At 41.0% G+C, this 19,265-nt stretch overlaps 1 protein-coding gene across 3 annotated transcripts in view; it reads right to left on the bottom strand.

Annotated features, from left to right (window-relative positions):
* Positions 1-19,265, bottom strand: part of ARNT2 (aryl hydrocarbon receptor nuclear translocator 2) — a 105,337-nt gene that overhangs the window by 56,030 nt on the left and 30,042 nt on the right. For 2 of the 3 annotated variants that reach the window (XM_086757381.1, XM_086757382.1), the window contains exons 3-6: positions 17,350-17,397; positions 14,204-14,248; positions 11,278-11,491; positions 8,851-9,064 (exon numbers count right to left, since the gene is read on the bottom strand). In XM_086757381.1, the coding sequence (XP_086613507.1) occupies positions 8,851-9,064; positions 11,278-11,491; positions 14,204-14,248; positions 17,350-17,397 (521 nt within the window). The remainder of the gene's footprint in view (positions 1-8,850; positions 9,065-11,277; positions 11,492-14,203; positions 14,249-17,349; positions 17,398-19,265) is intronic. The other variant, XM_086757383.1, reaches the window with a different exon arrangement.

The following is a 19,265-nucleotide window of genomic DNA, read 5'->3' as shown; positions in this document are numbered from 1 at the left end:
ACTACGAAACAGGAGAGCTCCAGCTAAGGAGAGAAAGATGGCAGCAGCATGGGATAAGTCAATTATTCCTCTTTTGAAGCAAGCACATACTCAGGATAGAATACTGTCACGCTCAGGCACCACTCCTCCCTCTGCCTTCCTAGTCCGTTGCTACAACTCACCATATAATAATAAAATACTTCAGCGCATTGTATTAACATCAAGACAACACAACATTCAAATCAGCCTACAGGAAAAGCTCGTTCTCCACAGAGCAGATGCTAAGGCTAATACCGCATCCTCCCAGCATCTGTGGAGCTCTCATCAAAGCAGTGAAGCATCTGAGATTTACCGAGGGTTGCAAGCAGGGCCAGTGCCAAAAAGCTCTGAGAGGCACGCTCAGACTGTTTTATTGGCAATGTGTTAACCAAAGAAGTTGGTTAGGTATTTGTGGAACACTAGCATTTTTTAAAAGGTGGGAAAAGAATCACTAACTCCATATATTTCATCATGTTTAACAAAACAGAGCAGGTTGAATAAATATTGAACATTTAAAAAAACCCCACCACCCTTGAAAACCAACAACTGAAAATGACCCAGTCAAACATCTGTGATAACAGACCCAAGTACACGGCAGTTTCCAAATGAGAAACTCATGGTGAACACTGTAAGAGAAGAAAAAAAAAAAAAACCCCCAAAAAAAAAAAACCCCCACAAACCCAAAAAAAACCCACAACCCATTTGCACACACATGCCCAAACACCTGAAAATCCATCCTAGAAGCATTCTCTAACGCTCATCAGGTGTAATAAGTCTGTCTCAGAGTACTAGGCTAAAGCTGCTTCCTGATTTTGGTAAAAACATGTACCGATCTCTTCAAACCACCATTATAATTAACAAAGTAATTTATGAAAAATGTAACTTATAAATTGTCACTAGTTTTCCTTCCACTACTATCCATCCAAACAGAGCATCTCGGCAGCAGGGAGACCACTGGGTTACTGTGTTTGTGTAGGAGTTGCTTCATGAATTCTTTTATACATAGCTGGCTTTCCCCAGTATTTAGGATTTCCCCCCCGCCCCCTAAAAATGGCCCTAGACCAAAGAAAACCAAAATTCTCTTGGAATAAGTTAAAGAGATTAAAAGTACCATACATTTAAAACATGATCATTTGAAAGTACCTATTTTTTGAGAGTAGACTGAGTTTTTCTTATTTCTGTGGTATTTTCAGTGTGTCAAAGGGCAGGAATGGCCCTCTATGGCCTTGAAGTCTTCTTTGTCACATAATAACATAAAAAGCCAAATTCCAGCCTCCACATTATCCTTGTAAGATCAAAGGACAACAGTCACTGGTCACACAGCCACAACTGAATGAAGGATTTGTTTCATTCACTTCAACTGAAAAACAATCCACTTCGCAAAGGAAACATTATCTCATATCTGTAATTTAATGCACGGAATATTTAAAACTGTCCTTGTCTTCCTTCTGGAGAGCCCAGCACATTCACAGACTTGGACAGCTCTCACTCACCCACTAAGCTTTTTTATTTTGTCACACAGAGCTGGCAAACTGTGCTTGATTAAATAAAGCAACGATAGAAGAGGAGCTGAAGACACAGGGGCTTTGAGCAGCACTGAGCACACAGCAGCAGGACAGCCGAGATGTAGATGCCATACAGACCCAGCTTCTTTGTTTCCTGCTCCCAAGCATCTACTGCACCAACTCACCTGCTTGCAAACCAGATCAGGATGGGGGAAGCAGAACATTAATTTCCTGCATCCTACATATAAAAACCCCACCAACTGAACAGACTAAAGCTGAAAACCCATAAATTCCTATGCTTGGCACTGCCCAAATTCAAAGGCCATCTCTTGCTGGCACTGCTGCTATGAGAACAAACAGTCCACAAAAATGTGGGCAGTTTTCTTCCTTTTGAACAATGGCACAGCAATGGGCTGGTGTGTATGGAAAGTCTTACATCTGAAACATCCTCTTAACTCTCCGCAATGCCGGTGGGACCACATAACTTTGCTGAAAAACAGGTATCACATGGTGATTTGGTAGTTGTCAGTAACGAGCCAAATCTCTTCCAAGATTTCACACTTAAAATAGGAAAAGATGCCTTGCCAAAATTGGCTTTTTCTAGAGTAAAAAGCAGACTGAAACTTGAAGTACTCTGTTCACAGGAATCACTCATATATATTCTGTACATGGTAGCATGTTTTAAGAATTCATGTCCTGAAAAAAGAGGGGACAACCTCAGTGCTGAAGCTTCTGTTTTCAAAAATCTCTCCGTTCCTTTCCACTGCAGGTGCAGTAATGCTGGAACAGCTGTCTCCAGCCTCCACCCTTCTAAGGAATAAAGTGGGGGGTGTGCGGGTATGTGTGTGCGGGTGGGTGGAAAATCTCATAAAATATTAAGAGTCAAGTTTCAGACAGTTATGCAGAGACATAAAAGATTTCAGGCCATCTCATATCACGTGTATGGAAACTTTCTCTCCTCCCCATCCTGCCTGCTTTGCTGTCCTGCCTGCTTTGCTGTGCGTTGTTTATGGAACGCCTGCTTGTCTTCACCCTACAGGTAGTTATGTTTCATGGACATTGAGTGAAAACAGCTGATGGTGAACCACTGTTTTATCCTGGGATGAAAAACACAAGTAGCTATTAACTCTCTCTGTAAACAAAAAATCATTCCCTACCTGCCCAGAGGCCAACAGTCTTACTAGGTCAGTCATCCTGTGTTAAAATGTTAAAATCTAAAATACTGAGATCTGGTTTTAATTCTCTGTACTCTGACTTCCTAAGTTGCTGGGCTGGGCACGTTTCAGAGACAGATGGTTCTTTAGGGTTCATGTACTTAAAAGAGTTCACAGACAGAAGTAAGAAAAATAAAGAAATCGAGCGCTGTCAGTTGAAATGGCTCTTCACACGCAGAGTACTTTTCCAATGCGTAAACCTCTGACAAATGTACTCTTCAGAACCAAAGGCTAGAGTCCCAAAGGACTTTTGCTCCAGCTCCTTGTTTTGTCAACTGTCTCAGCAAGGACACACTTCCCTGAACAAAAGGAATTTTTTTACAGTTCCTCCCTCCAACCCCATCAAGGAGAGTTAAGAGAGCTCTGGGCATAAAAGCATCCATATTAATCTTTGGCAAGTATCTTCATTTCTACAAAAGACACGGGGAAGACAACAGAGCATAGGACAATTCTTGGTATAAGATTTATGGCACCAAACCTGGACCAGACCTTTTACTTCTTTTTTTTTAAAAAAAAAAAAAAAATGGGCCAATGAGAAGCTCCTTAGTTTGCTAACACAGTGCAGAAGTCATCCTATTACTTAAATGCTTTGACAGTATATTACTTTTCATTAGACATGAGTTTTACTGTTACTGATGATTACATTTAAAACATAACAGAATACATTTGCCAGGGCTGAGTTTCTGGTCATGCCTCAAGTTAGTCTTTGAATTTCTTCGTAGAATTTTGCACACAAAGCCAAAAAGAAGTCTCATCCAGCTCTTCTCCGTATCAGTTGGAATCTCTCCTAAATAATTCACTGAAGTCAAGAGTTCAAAACAGTGATCATGAATAAGAGCCACACTTGCATTCACTGCCTGGCTGCCCATATGAGAAGAATCCCCCTTCTTCCAAGAAAGTTCATGCAGAAATCAGAGTTGGAAAACTGACATGGAAATATAAGACAGCTCATAGCACAAAAAATCCTGTGGTGATTTTCAGGAAGAGTATCTGTTGTAGAGAAAAGTTACCCCTAATTTCTCTTTCACATGGTTATCTACCATTTGTCAAGCACATTTGCTTCTCCACTGGTTTCTGGCACTGTCCTCTTTCAGTTGAACACTACTTTTGTCACTTTTACAGACAATTTGACTCTATCTACAGCATCTGCATTTTGCGGCTGTGTCTACAAACTGGGCTTGGTAACAGAAAGCTTTGCAGCCAGTCAGAAAACTGCACATGCTGAAAACATCATTGCAAGACAACACATTATTTGAAGGTTCCATGAGACACGTTCCTCAATTCAAATCTGTGCTTGTGCTTGTCTCTTGGAGTGATGTTTCCATAATATTCACCAACCACAGTGAGTTGTCACACAATGGCCTTTTCTTCTAAAAAGGTAACTATCAGCTCAACTTTTGCTGTGGTCAGTCACCATTTCCATCATCAAGTTCTACTTCTTTATACTTATAAAATATGGCAATAAAATACCACGCCAAGATTAAACTTGGCATACAATCTCTGTCCAGAAGTAACCTCAATTAATCTTTTTCAGCTAGTATGTAAGTTGACTTAGTAGTTTTTTTAAAATCGCTTGAAAATGAAAGCTGTAGAGGTTCTGGTTCTCATAATTTTCTTGCAGTCACAGGTCTGCAGTTTCAGCACCCCTTAACTGCTCAGCTAGAACCGTTTGCAAGGACTCCTGAACCTGAATGGCCTGAGGAGGCTTAGTGCCACAGACAGGACTGCGTACGCTGCTCCTTGCCTTGCCTTAGCTATTGACAGGGAGGCTGAGGGAAGACATTACAGCTGGGTTACTACATGCTCTGCTGCCTGGAGCTCAGAATTGAACACAATAAACTTGAGTGTTTCCCATTTGCACCACTGGACATGCTAGCTGCAAAACAGGGACCTCTGCCTTGACAAGGGTATCTCAGACAGACAATGGAATCACTTGGGAGAACTTCCAGGCAACCATACAGAGGTATCTATACTCCTCATTCTACTCTTTCATAAACTGTTTATGGAGAATTAGATTGGTAGAAATCAGTCTTGCAAAGTGTTCTGGAACATAATTTAACAAAATGCATTCTACTATAATACTTGCTCAGTCATTTTCTGGAAAGTAAACATAGTGGAAGTATTCTTCAACAGTTATTTTTCTTTGCACTTAAAGTTAAGTTCTGTCTGCTCTCTGTGCCATTAGAGATTTGTTGTGTGTAGCTGTTCAGAGGCATTCGCTTGCATTAGGATTCCACCATGCTGTGTGTTATTCGGCCCTTCACAACTTCCAACCCTGAACCTGCATCTGAACCCAACATCCATCAAGTTTCATCAGTGCATCCTAAGTGCCATGCTAATGGATTTTACTGTGGGATCTGATCTTCATCCATATTTGAAGTGATCTGTTTTCCTATCTGCAGATTTCCAATAACAAATAGGGAAAAAAAAGAGATATTATTCTCAATATCTGCCCCATTCTGATTAATCATGCCCACAACACATGTAAAGACTTGCTGGGAGCGCTATTTGTTGCTATCATCAAGTTTCAGCTGCTCTCTTTCCTAGAGCATTTCAAACGGTACATATACTTCACAGTTCAGCTTTCCTGTTGCTGCAATGTGTTAGCAATTAGTGTACAATAAACAAGCAGACAATTGTTCCATTTCCAGGGAATAAAACCTCCAAGGATATAAAATGGAATAGAAACTATCCATCCTTCCCCATGTCCTGAGAGTTAAAAATAGAGCAGGCAATTAACTCCTCAGACACACTATGTGATTTAGGCCACAGCTAAACAGCCACTTCAATCTGGCATATGCTTTTACTGCTCCTGAAGCCCTGTGCTCTCCTTACCCCAAACCACTCACTCCCTGCTTCTCCTTGGTTAGCACAAGAGTTCAAGCAGCTCAATGGTAAGGGGGGCCAAAGAGCTGTCGCTTCCAAAACCAAGTTTTTTTTCTGCTTTGCTTTGCTTTCAGCTGGGTCAGCCCCCTTGACGTGACTCACTGTAGTACCACATAAATGCCAAAGGAGAGGGTGAGATGAGGTGAGGATTGCATAAGCTGGTGTGACTGCCAAAGAAATGCTCACGCAACCACAATCCCAGTCCCAGGCTCATTCCTGGGGGCAGAAATGCGAGAGGGAGTCTGCTTTCTCCACCAACTTGCTCTGTCGCTCCCCTTTGGCAGCGGCAGCTTCCCAAGTCCTTAGGGTCTGGAGCAGCTCCTCTGGGTGGCAGGATTGCTAAGGGGTGCTGGGAAAACTCCAGCAATGCAGCGCTCATGATCAGCACTTGTAACAGGACAGACAAATACAGTCAAAGGACATTGCTTTGATCTGATGCAAGGCAAGTGAAGTTTCTCCTTTGTCAAGGTGCTGTCATTGCTTCCCCAGTTCAAGGGCTGAAGGAGGAGGTTTATAGGGGTGAAAAAATGGATGCTGAGAAGATGAGGAAAAGAGTAAAATTAAAAATTGTAACATTTCATTACACTTCCACCTGCAAATCTCTTCCTTTCCCTAAGCAGATCCTATGCTCAAGAGCCAGAGGTCACTAACAGATGAGGATTTTCCTGCTGCCTGCTGTGAACTCCACTTTGAGCAGGAAAAATGTCAAATGCAGCTGGCTGGCTTGTGGTTCGCATCTCTTTCAAGCTCTGCATTGCCCTTTGTTCTGCATGAAATATAACTTTGTAAAGCCAAGAGAGACCTGGGACTGCTCAAATCATTTGATAAACACTGACTTAAAGGAAGTGCATTTGCCTACTTGACTTCTTTTAAAATGTCACTAAAGCACCCGTTATTTCTGTTCACTGCAATATTTCATTTTATTCCTACCTGTAACAAAGCTGCTACTCTCAATATGGCTTGTGTAACAGGAAGGAAAGTGTAACTGGTTGAATGGATTCTAGAATCACTCAGATGAGTAAGAACGATGCTGCTGAAGTGCATGCTGTTTATAAGCAAACTGACACTGGACTGACACAAAACTGCTTCTCTTATTTAATGGTACCTTAGAGGGTCAAGGAAATGCAAGTTTAATACAATAAACCCAGAGCTTTTTGTTTATCTATATGCTCCTCAGACTCACAAAACTACTAGTATACTAAGTAAATGTACTTCACCAGTCACATCTTTAAAACAAACTCAAAAAGCAGGACTGTATTATGATGTCACTTGCTTTACACCAATTTTACTAAAAAGCTAGAAAAATGCAGCAGACATCTTAAAAATCTGTTCTATGATGATCTTAGAAGATATGACGTACATACAGCTATGCCTGATTGATTGAGAAGTAGACTGATGATTGTGTTTATGGCTTGTGAGATGTTCAGTTGGTCAAAAAAAAAACCAAAAAAACCAAAAACCACACTGTACATGTAACCACAATAACCTTGTAACGGAAAACTTGCACAATGTTGCCCATATAGTTTGGACCAATTACACACTGTTCTTATTTGCACTTGCTTGGAACAGTTTTAACTACACACATGCTCCAGTGCCTAAAAAGCATCTTTCTACATCCAGCCTGCCTCTGCACCTTAAGGAGCGTAGCTGAGCAAGCTACCCTGCCCGTAAACAGGCTGATGCTTTCCTCCTTCCTGTCCCTGCAAAAATCTTCAGCTGCCCATATACTGCAGATTTACGAGTCTTCTCTGTCAATCTGCTAACTCCAAAAGGCTCAGGCAAGGAAAAGATGTAGCCCTAGAAATACTATTATTTGAACTTCTCTTTGCACTGGCTACAGATGAATTCAGTGTAAGAGAAACGCACATAGTTAAAGCTGAAAAAAAAAATACAGAGTTGAGTTTTCACAAGTGCTCCGTGTTTGTCTAGTCCTGCTCTAGTTTGAGCAGGTTCAGCCCCATAACTGAGCGCTTTTGGCAGTGGAAACATGACTGTTCACCAAGGTTCTGGAGTAACTGCTTCCTGGAGGAAGATGGTATGTACGTTAAAATGTATTACACGCTACATAATAAAAACAGAAGTTGGGCTCTTCAGCAAGTCCTGTGGTATGAAACTCAGCTGTTTTGCTCTGCACAGGTTCCCCTAACTGTTCACTTGGTTTTGATCCATCTGGATTTTCACCACAGAATTTTGCTTTGAATTTCCAATTTGAATACAGGAAAGCTCTGCCAAAACCACATCACATTCAAACCACAGGAAATAATGGATTTTGCACTGTTTTGACATGGAAGCTGTAAACAGTGTGCAGGTTCACTCAAAACTGGATCACTGTCCTTTGAGTTATGAAACACAACAAAACTTCCAGCAAACCAGGTCAGAATTCTGAATTACTAAAGCAAGGAGAAATTATGTGACTTTTGCATGGATCGAGATTTTGTTATAAGTATATTCCCCTAGCTTTTTTCCTTTAGCTATAAACATACTATGTGGAAAATAAAATGAGAGGTAGAGTTTCCTCCTTTCCAAGTTTGAGTTAAAACAGGATTCAGCTAATTCTCACAGCTCTAACATACATGTATCCCATTACAGACAAGGGTAGTTTCCCATTGACAGTCTTAAGCACGAATGACTGTGAAAGCCACAGCTGTACTGAAGATACGAATATTGTTTAGTTTTATGTGCAAAATGATAGGGAGTCAACTTACAGTTAACTTACACCACCGCTACCGGTGCAAGCCTCCCGTTTAAATTCCACTAGCTTTTCAGCTGCCAAACACTGGATTTTTTTTCCCCAGGATTCCCGTTAGCAAACCACAAGGAACTTTTATGAAAATGGAAAAGTCTAAAGTACAATTTTTTGTCTTCAAAATAAACACTGTCCTAAAGAAACACAGATTTGTAAAGAAGTCACAAGTTCATTGAGGAGGAAAGGAAAACAATCTAGATTTTTCCAGAGCAAGCCTGAAAACAATCCAGATTCCAAATCTACACAAGCGAGAAGTTTGAACGCAGAGCTACATGAAGGTGGTTTGACTGAAGTCAAACAAATAGGAAGCAAAATATAGTCATGCAAAACAAGATTTATATTACTGCACTGCCTGCAAGAAAAAGGCAGTTTAATCTTGCTGAATATCTTTTTCACCAGATTTTTATACCAACCATTCTGAATGTCAGAAAACTCTGCAGGGATCTGTAACACACAGAACCATACATCGGACATATCTGACCTGTCATAGAGTTTTCGGATGTACACAGTTGCTCTCGCAGCTTTTCCACGTCGTCTGGATGAACCTGTTCGTACAAAGTGCTGCCAAACCATTCAGACTGCGGCTGGTTGAGCACAGGAGTCACAGAATCTGATACATAGATCACTCTTCCAGTCTCAGCTGCAACTACAAATAGGAACCCATCTGCAGCCTCCAGGATAAGATGTTTCAGTTCCTTCCAAAGAAAGGATTTGATTAGAATGCCAGCAGAAAAGGGAATTAAATACACATCTGTCACTGCCAAAGAATACTGTTTTCTTACTATCTTAGTAGCTAATCACAACCTAGGCAGAAATTTTCACCGTAGTATTGATATAACACCACAATCAAACTTGCAGCAAGCCATAAACTGTTGATTTTAATAACAAACACCACTGTTTCCCTTTATTGCCTTTCATCTGGCGATCTCAATGCACTTTAGGAAAATTAAGTAACTAAAACTCACTGCATGTTGTCTGATAGGCATCTAGCATTAAAAAAAAAAAGTTATTTAAGAGTATAAACAGAGGAAATGAACAGCTGTAACTCATATGGCAAACTCATCCCTTAATTAAATGTCCTGCATAATTTAATTGGAGAGAAATTAACAAGTGTGGATTGTTTGTTTGGGGGCTTGGTTTTTTTTCCCATTTGTTTTAGTTTTCTCCTCAGAATGAGCTCTGTTTGTAAATTAAACAGTCACTGGATAAAAGGCAGAAAGCATAATAGGAACAAGGACAGGAATCCCTAACCTCTCATCCCATTAGGGGGCCGGAGCCACTACACAAGAAGGTTGTATCACTTCTTGCTTTCTTTTTCCAGCCTCTGAATAAGAAGCCTTGGAGATCCAAAGGGTGTGGAACACCTCTGTCTTTGGCCTTTTCTTTACATGGTTCCCTGGTCATCATCCGGTGTGCTTGTGTCCTGAGACACCCACACATCCACCTGAGACACAGCACCCAAGGGCCCGACCCCACCTGGGGACTGGAAGGGGGACCACAGGCCTTTAAAGCAGGGTACTTCTGTGCCTCACTTTCAGACACTGGGTCTAGACACCCAATACCTTGAATTGCACCTGCAAACAGCTGTTTACATGCATCACAAAGAAACACTACCTTTGCTTAACAGAGCTTGAAAACCTCTCAGGGGAAAGGATGACAACTACCACTTCAACTCCTGCAAAACAAGCTCCAACAGCCTCTGCTTGGTGGCTTCAGTGACCACCAGAGCTTGTAAGATACTGCACGCGGAACTTAGATAGAAAGCTTTGGACAATCTGAGTCCCATTCCAGGTCAGACAGCTCAGCATAGCTGGTGTGCAAGTGGCAGATATTAGCTGACAAATTAAGGACCATAATCTGGTAAATTCTAGACAAGTAATGGATAACTCATCTCAAGCAACGATCTGTTCAGTATTAACTTCTGCTACTTTATTGTAGAGAAAGCATATCAAATCTGAGCCACTTACTAGACAACAAAACCTCACTACATAGCTGTCTGCTCTATACAGAGTGTAATTAAACCTGTTTTGCATATATTATTAACAAAGATGAAGATAAACTCTGTCATTCTGCAGGGTTAAAAAAAAAACCCAAGAAGTTGCAATGAGAAGTGACTATGGTGCCCTATCGAAGCCAGTGGAATGGCACAGTCCCTCCAGAAACACACTTCAGGAAAGCCAGAACCAGTAGAGACAGGAACACCGAGAGGTCAGCAGCTGCTGTTTCTCTAATAGAAAGAAGTATCGCCTCCAGCCACAAGTTACATGTGTAAGTGTTTAAATTGTTCAGACCACAAAAATACACATTACGCTCATGGGACTTCAAAAACAACGAAGGTGGTAGGAATTTCCAGTGCGCTCAGTTAAACAGTTTTCTTTCAAGTACTGGGTGCATCTTCCCTCTTCCATCAAAAATGTAACCAAGGAAGTACCTCAGCCAGTACAGATGGCATTCATCTCTGCCTAGTTCAGCTGCCAGGAACTTAGGCATTAAGACTAAACAACATTTTTAACCTTCTTCTAAACCCAGGAGGGAGAGGCAGGTCTTTCCAGACTCATTTTAACCTATTTTAGAGAATCATTATTAGGATGGGAAGAACTCAATTCTGGAGGTGAAAATTCCCTTCCAGTGAGAAGAAGCAGCTAATGACTTGTACAGCTTTTCAGATGTACAAACCTCAATAACAAGAACGCCCATTTTGCTGCTTCAGATGAAAGATTTGTCATATAGTTAAGACCAAGTCCAACCTGTCACAAAAAAATTATCTGTATTCACACTTTGGATATGTAGATTGTACCAGTTATTACACAACAGCAAAGGATCAAGCTGAGATATCACTCCTCTCAGCATTTCCTCACATCTTTTAAGACCACAAAACAGAGAAAATAGACATTTGCGAAAAATCTACCTGTTCTGTAAGAAACGAAGGCTTGTAAGCTCCATCAGTAGATTTGTTTCCAGTGCCCCTCATTGATTTCATGTGTGAAACGGCCATCCGAAGAATTGTCAACTTGTCAGGCTTACGAGCCAACGCGCTACAAGTTGGTACCATATCAGAGAGTTCGGTGATGTACTGTGTCATCTTATTTCTCCTGCGTCTCTCAATTTCACTATGATTCTCCCTGAACATTTAAAGAAACACCAAACCAACAGAAAAGCAGACATGATCAGTGTAAGAATTTCAATTGGAGAACAAATCATAATACTTCACTCGCTTTGCTGTTTTCACCCCAGGAGAGCAAAGTGCTTTTCAAAGCTAAGCACTATTATCCCTCAGTTTATAGACAGAATATCCAGCCCACAGAAGTATGATATGATTTGCCCGTAGCTGTGAGAAGAATCTGCTTCTAGCTATTGGCTGGTGGCCTTAATCTCTTAACCAGTTTAATCTCATGTGGTTTAAGAACAAAAAATGAAGTAGAAAGGTGTGAAGAACTGACAACTGTCAACTCCAGCCAAATTCCCAAATTTGCTGTGATGCATCTCACAGCCGCCAGTCCTTGCTCAAGGTGTTAGATCTGCTTATAAAAGGTCTCTTTTAGAGGAAACCTCTCACTAACAGCTGGATTAGGTCAGCAGTAAGTGTCAGCACTGACTTACAAAAAAACCCACTCAAGACAGACCTCCAGTCCTGTAATGCTGTGTAGAACGTCCTGCATCCCTGTAGGGAGACACCGCATGCCTACAGAATCAGACTGCAGAACTGGGACCATATATGGTGTAACAGTACATACAAAAAAACCTCCAGTAAACACATAAAATGAGTAAGAAAGACAGCAAGTAAACATCCGGCTTGTCAGACATAGATCAGAATTTATGTTCGAGAACAACCTAGCACAGCAGGGAAATGACGACGACAGTACTTGATGCTGCCCCACTTTGGGCTGAGCTCCAAGGTTCTCATACTTTATAGCAAACATATGATTGAGCTAGTGAGTCAAACCTGAGAATTCTCTACGTGGACAGTCACCAAAATCTTTCACAACTGAAGATCTGGGAGGTCAGTTTCCCCATACTGTAAATCACCACCGCTTGATCACTATTAAGCAATTACACCAATATATACACCTGAAATGGTCCAAATGGACCTAGAATACTTCAGTGCTCAGCACTTATTTTTTTCCCATACTGTACCTGTCAGGTGGCAGCTAAATACAAGTACCCAACAGGTACATGATGCTTCAGATGTCAAAGCAGCATCTTCTACTGATTTCAGTGAGCTGTGCACGGCATTCGCTTGTGGGATCGCCGGCTGATCCAACAAGATGTGAAAGATGATCACTTGGAGAGTCCGCCAGCATTGACCACCAGCATGATAACACAACACTAAAAGAGACTGTAACATTCTTTGGAGCTGGCTGTTATGAAGACTGATCATGAAAGTAGAAGCTAGGCTTGGCATGCTTTCTGGCTGCTTTTAGTAATGGAGCCTTTTCTTACAATGCAGGAAAGGATTTGAGTTGTAGTATGCTGCGTTCTGAAACAGAGGAATGCATGGGCTGGCCCTGCTTTAAAATGTGTACCCTGCCCCTGCACATACAGGTGTTACACACACGAGGCATTGTCTCCAGAAATACCACTTGTTAAGGCTACATGCAGGGTTATCCCTCCTGCTGACGTCTATGCTTACTACCTGATATTCAGGAAATTCCGCTGTTGGTCCCTGCAATGACAGCCCATGGTCGTTCAGCAAATTACAGCCAGTCCCTTGGTTAAGGTCACTATCTACTTAACTACCTATTACACCCTAATAGTTAACCTTTGCATTTCAAACGGCTGATAAACAGCCTTTGTGTGGGGCTGCACATCCCGAGGAGGGAACAGTGCCTGTGGGAGCTGGACAGTATATGCATATGCAAGTGGAACTGCTTGTGTGACAGTGCGTGTATATGTAAGAGCACACACGTGTACGTGGGAGTTGGACTGTATACACAGACAGAACAGCTTGTGTGACAGTGCACATGTACATAAGAGCACACGTGTGTACAGGTCAGCATATACATGCAGATGAATATGGACAAAGGGAAGAAAAATGTATTTTTACATGATGAAAACTTGCTCTAAGTTCAACATTTTCACAGAAATGGTGATCAAGAAGAGACAGACAAAGAACACACATATTCAATATGTATTTTACATGTATATGTCTGCCACTGAAGCATTTTAATACTCCTAAACATTGAAAATTATTATTGTAAAGAGTAATCAAAGAGACTGCAAAACTTCCTGAGAAGAAAGAGAAGAATATCTAACAGTCCATTTCATTTATGAACATAAAAGCAAATGGTATGTTAATCAACTGATCATGAAAATGTTCAAGGAAACAAAACCCTGAAGTTTTTCTGAAACTAGTTCAAATTTAAACCCTTAAAAGAAAAAGAGGGGCTGCGCTCCTCTTCCAAAAGTGTCTGCCCTAGGAATCCTGGCATTCATAAACATGTATACAGAATGATGTCCTAATTCTGTCATCTCTAACTTTGGTTTTTATATGGAAATTTTGAAGGGATGCTAAATTTTGGGAGACAGTGGGAGCTGATCCAAACCCACTCACATACAGAGTTAGTATTTCTGATTTAAAGCATTTTTGTATCAGCCAATCCTCCCGACTTTTGATCATTCAGAACAGCATCATATAAATAAAACAGAGGCAAACCATATTTGATTTTCCTTTTTCCTACCTGGCCATCCTTTCTGTGTCAGCAGTACTTTGATCATTGTGCCACCTAGAAACAAAATAACTAGCTCTCTAAACTAAGGCACACGTCCTGAGATCTCTTGGACGCGAACATCTCTCTCTTTTCTCTCAGCAGAAGAGCTCTACAGAACACGCCTACCTTGCAAATTTTTCCTTATCACCAGAGATCTGATCACCATCATACCTAGAAATAAAATACAGTAAGTAAATCCACAAGGTTTATGCATTGCATGATAGTCAACACACAGCAGAAAGCAGAGGTTCACAATTGCAAACTATTACAAATAACAGCAAGAAAAACGAGGGCATAAGAACAATAAAGCGAAGAAAACATAGTGTGTAATGAAACTTCCAAGCCATGCCTGATTCAAAAGCTTCATTTGTATGTTCAAAAAAGTTGGAAACACATTTCAGTGGATTTATGAAAACACTTTGACATACACTTGGGAAACTTAACAACCAGCACCATTACAGGAAACACCACTGAGCTTTTAATCGACAGCAGCCCACAAAATATTCATTGCAGTGTTGGAAGTGAAAGAGCTGTATCTTTTCCAGATTGCAACCACAACTCACTCCATTCAGCAGAGGGCACTGATGGTCTACAGATAACATGGGAGGGCAGAGACACACACTTAAGTGCAATGCATCATACAAGGATGCCTTCAGAAACAAGCTCTGGTAAGTACAGACACTGTACTGTCTGCTGGGAAGACTGGCAAAAGTCAGTCAGGCAGATGAAACTGCAGAGTAAATAGAACTGAAATGAAAACTGGCTTAAATCCCCAGAAGTAAGAGGTACCTCATTCCTACCCAAATGAGCAGAAGTCAGATGCCCACACAGGTACATGCACTGCATCAGCAGCAATTTTATGGAAGAAATCCTGATCAATGGGACTTCTATCCCCCATAAGATTAAAGCTTCACTGTTTCTGAAGCGTTGTTCCAAAGACAGGCAGCAATGTGACATTTTACTAAAAAATGACATGTTGCTCCTCCTTTCCTTTTCCTAGAAACATACTAATCCTCTGAAACTAGATTTTGCTAGAATAGTTTAAAAAAAGACACATTTTTTGAAAGAGATCTTACTTTTGGAGCTGAACCAAAACGCTTGTCCCAAAACAGGAAATGTAGGTTTTAAAAAATACAAAAATAAAGCTAATGGCTTTTCTAGAATTTAAGGTTATTACTGCTCAAGAATAGTCACGTGATATTTTGTATTAGAACTAGCTTTTCCAAAATGATGTCATTTATTACAACAGAGCCTATGAAGCCTTGAAGCTTCCATGCATTAGCTAACAAGGTAATACAGCATAATTAAGGATCTTTTTTCTTGAAAACCTAAAAATTCCCTTTTTCCCCTTTTTTTTTTTCTTCTCAAATGAATGAAAATTAATTTTAAGTACCCCAACTGTGCAAGTTCCTCTGAGGCTTCATATTTTCCTTCCCCAGTCAGACTCAGTCAAGCTCTGAAGAGAAAGCTTATGCGAGGCTTGAGCTGTATTTCTTTCTACGTTGCATTTAACACTAGCATCACCAGAAGAGTCAAGTGAAAATGCCACTTTCTTCCACTTGACTCTGCCTAGAGAACAGACTGAGCCCAAAAACTTTTACACAAAAAGACAGATTCAATGAGGAATGGCAACATGCCTTTATGTGAGAAGTACATGCATACGCCTCTATGCGACAACAATGCCATGCAGAGATACCTGAGCTGGCTTGGAAGTCCCTGAGAAGCAAGGAGTGTTGACTCATGTGGAGCACCGGACTAACACCACTACCTCCTGTGCTCCCACTAGCCTGGGGCTTTCCTACTCATCCCTGTCTGGTTGGCTGGGCTGAAGATGTTATCGCCTCCAACAACTGTCTACTCCCTCCCAGTCTCCCAGCTGACCTCTCTGTGTGCATGCTTCTTCAGGCACTTCAGTCAAAGCCAGCTGGGTTAGCTTAAAGATTTAAACAGCAGTTCTTTGCCAATCAAGTAATTTTGACCGAGACAAGCTAGGAGTCAGTCACGTGAGCAATCTGGAGAAGGGAAAAGTCCTAAAAGAAGAGCACAACTAGAAGAGGATGTCTCTACATGGCCTTGGGCATCTCTGCGCTGTTTTTCTGTACTCTCTAAAAGCAGAACAACCTGGAGTTTTTTTACAACATTTAAGATTCAAATGTCAGATTTTGATCATTACCTCTCCCATAAAAACAATGGAACTACTGTCTCTCCCCATCACCACACTTTGAAAGGCTGAAGCCAGGATGGAGACAGACAAGTGCATGTGCACCACTGTGCCTAGAACCCTGACACTTATGCAGACACAGATCAGGTCATATTCATCACAAATCTTGTTCCTTTAACGTGTATCTTCCAGCAAACATTAGGACCAGCCCTCAGATCACCAGTTTTAACACCAGAGACTGGAATATCGTTTTTGTAAACCGTATCAGTGAAACAATGGTGCTGCTGGTCTTGCCTAGCAGGTTATGGTACGGTGTTACAGCACATCTTCAGCATACTTATTTTTTAAACTGACTAGAAAGATCTTCTTAAACCCCTATGGTGACAGCTGTGTTTGAACATGGCTGCTGCCACAGAGCTGCAGCTACAATTTGGACAATCAGCAGTGATCTGCAGGCCTCAGAGTATCTACCCCTCACTGCAGCTGCTTGTTTCTAATGAAAAAAATGCAAACAGTGTGACCAGAAAAAAAGGAAAAAGTGGAAAAATGACAATGATGCTTTAATGCTTGTTTTAATTTCTAGCCTAGAATATTCCACATTAATTAACATTTATTTTGGCAATTTTTACTATTCAGTCACACCTAATGGTAGATAATGAGCTTTTATCTTTAAAAAAACCTCAGCAGTCCACATCTCTGGGATCTGCCATATTATCTTAAAATGCAGTTAACATCTGAAATAAATTCAGAATAAAATTAATTTTCAGTGGCAGAAAGACAACTTCAGCAACACCAAATAACCAAAGTTCACCTACAGCAGTTGAAATAGTAAGTTAAAAGTCACAAATTTTCTCATTTGACAGAGCTGCAGAGCAAAATTATGACACAGGCACTGTCAGCTTTGTAAGCCAGTAACTACAGTAGGCAGATTTCTGCCAGGATGTCTAATCTGCAGAGGAAGCCGATAAAAACAGTTACTAGAATTTAAGTCAATTTGTTGGCAAGTTCTTCAGCCCATATTCACACTGACTTTAAAGCATCAGTAGTGAGACAGTTGTTTTTCTCCACTGAAAGAAGTCAGTGATTTGGCCAACTCTTTGTAAATGCTCACCTTGAAAATTTGCTGGGCCCCTCCCCATCTTCATCATCGAAGTCCATTCTGTAAAAGCAAGATTTCCAAATCAGTAATCATGACACTGGCAATGGTGACATGAGCATTCAAGCCATCGGTTCTCAACCTTGTTTGATTTATATTTTGACTGGAGGTGTCAACGACTACAGATTCCAGTCTTGCTTGTATTCTCCAGAACCCCTAAGAAGCAGCTCATCAGTTGCCAGGGATACAAAGAATATAAGATTTTTTAAAAATAAAGTAATAAATCATTGTTGTTCTCCACATAAATCTGCACTGTTAAAATTAAGAAACAAAAGGAAATATTAAACAAATGCAGTTCTTGTGAGATGGTCAGAAGTAACATCTCTTAGGCCTGACAGAAGTTTACAGAAATCAGTGGGCACTCTATGTTAGAGGTCTGAAATTAAGGCTAAAGATAGTAAAGTTCTAAAGCTGTGCACATAATAAACACCAGACCAGTATTTAGTCCCAGTCTAAAGAAAGTATGTTAAAGGTAGAGCAGAATAAACTCCAAGCCTCTCTGCTAAGAGGATTATCTACACCACCGCTATTGATTGTAATTGCGGTACACTCTTTAGACTTGCCCTACATTACCAATCATCTCACACAAATTACCAGTCAGTCTGCAGATGGCCACTGCTTTGTGGCACTGCTGTGGTCATTGCTAAAATGACCTACGGGTCCACCATGCACCTCACTTACCTGGTTTATGTCCCAGATTTTCCTCCTAAGTCAGTGGAAGAGACGAGCTCTTCCTTGGGCCAGACCCCAGCCCTCCAGCTAGGCTCCCTCAGGGAGCCACAAAAAGCAGGAACCTCTTGCTTCACTTCTTGCACAGAGAGATGAGGAAGATTAACTTCCTAAATTAGCCACCTAAATTATAGTTGGGCAGTGTGATTCTCTCCTTCTCATTGATATTAAGTCACTACAAAGTTACACAATAGTATAATTTCTGAAGCATTTTATACATTTTTATACCTTTAAAAGAGATGGACAAACATATAGATCAATTATAAGAGGGTGAGTCTGCTACTAAAGGTAGACTAAGAACCAAGCATATACAAAATTACCATACACAATTATCGTATTAGTGTACTTATTTTAATAAGAAAATACAGTACTACGATATACAGATCTTGATCAGTCACTTAAGTGTAATTTGTGTAGATAGGAAATCATGGCTTTGTTTTGCAAACACTTTTGTCTGCTTTCTTTAACACTCCAAGCTCTCTAACATTTCAGCATAATACAACTTTATACAATTACAGATCTCATGTCTCTAACACTCTTCATATTAACAACAATTAACAACATATATAAGTCATACTAAAGACAAAAAACCTGCAAAGTGACAATAATATTTATCTCAGTGTTAAAAGAAACCCCTACCAATTAAAAATTAGTATTTGTATGTTCAGAGTGTGGGAAAATGATGTAAAAATGCTCTTTGAAACTCCATCAGCGCAGAGAAGTATGAGTGCCAGTCAGGCAACACTGCCTGCTTCCTAACTCTGATAACCAAGACAGACTGGTCTGTAAAAGATGTGTCTGAGTGTCGTGGTTTTGTTAGTGAGGGGGGGCCTAAGGTGGCAGCTTCTGTAGGAAACTGCTAGAAGTCGCTCCCCTTTGTTCAGTGGACTCGGCCGGGCCTAGGGTGGACCTGCTGCTGGCCAAGGCCAAGCCGATTGGTAGCAGAATGTTCCGTGATAACGCCTCTGCGATAACGTATTTAAGAAGGCGAAAACAGAAAAAAAAGAGAGGAGAGAAGATGTGAAGAAGCTGAGCGGGGGCAGAGGCGCAGAGGGGGAGGCGCAGGCCTCATGGGCCTTGCAGGCCTCACCCTCTGGCCTCTCGCCAGGCAGCCGACTGGGCCCGACTCGGTCCAGCCCGGC

This window comes from Chlamydotis macqueenii, chromosome 12 (assembly GCF_036417535.1).
Source record: "Chlamydotis macqueenii isolate bChlMac1 chromosome 12, bChlMac1.mat, whole genome shotgun sequence".
Taxonomy (NCBI): domain Eukaryota; kingdom Metazoa; phylum Chordata; class Aves; order Otidiformes; family Otididae; genus Chlamydotis; species Chlamydotis macqueenii.
Note: the sequence above shows the minus strand (reverse complement) of the source record. Positions and strands in the feature narration are given on the sequence as shown.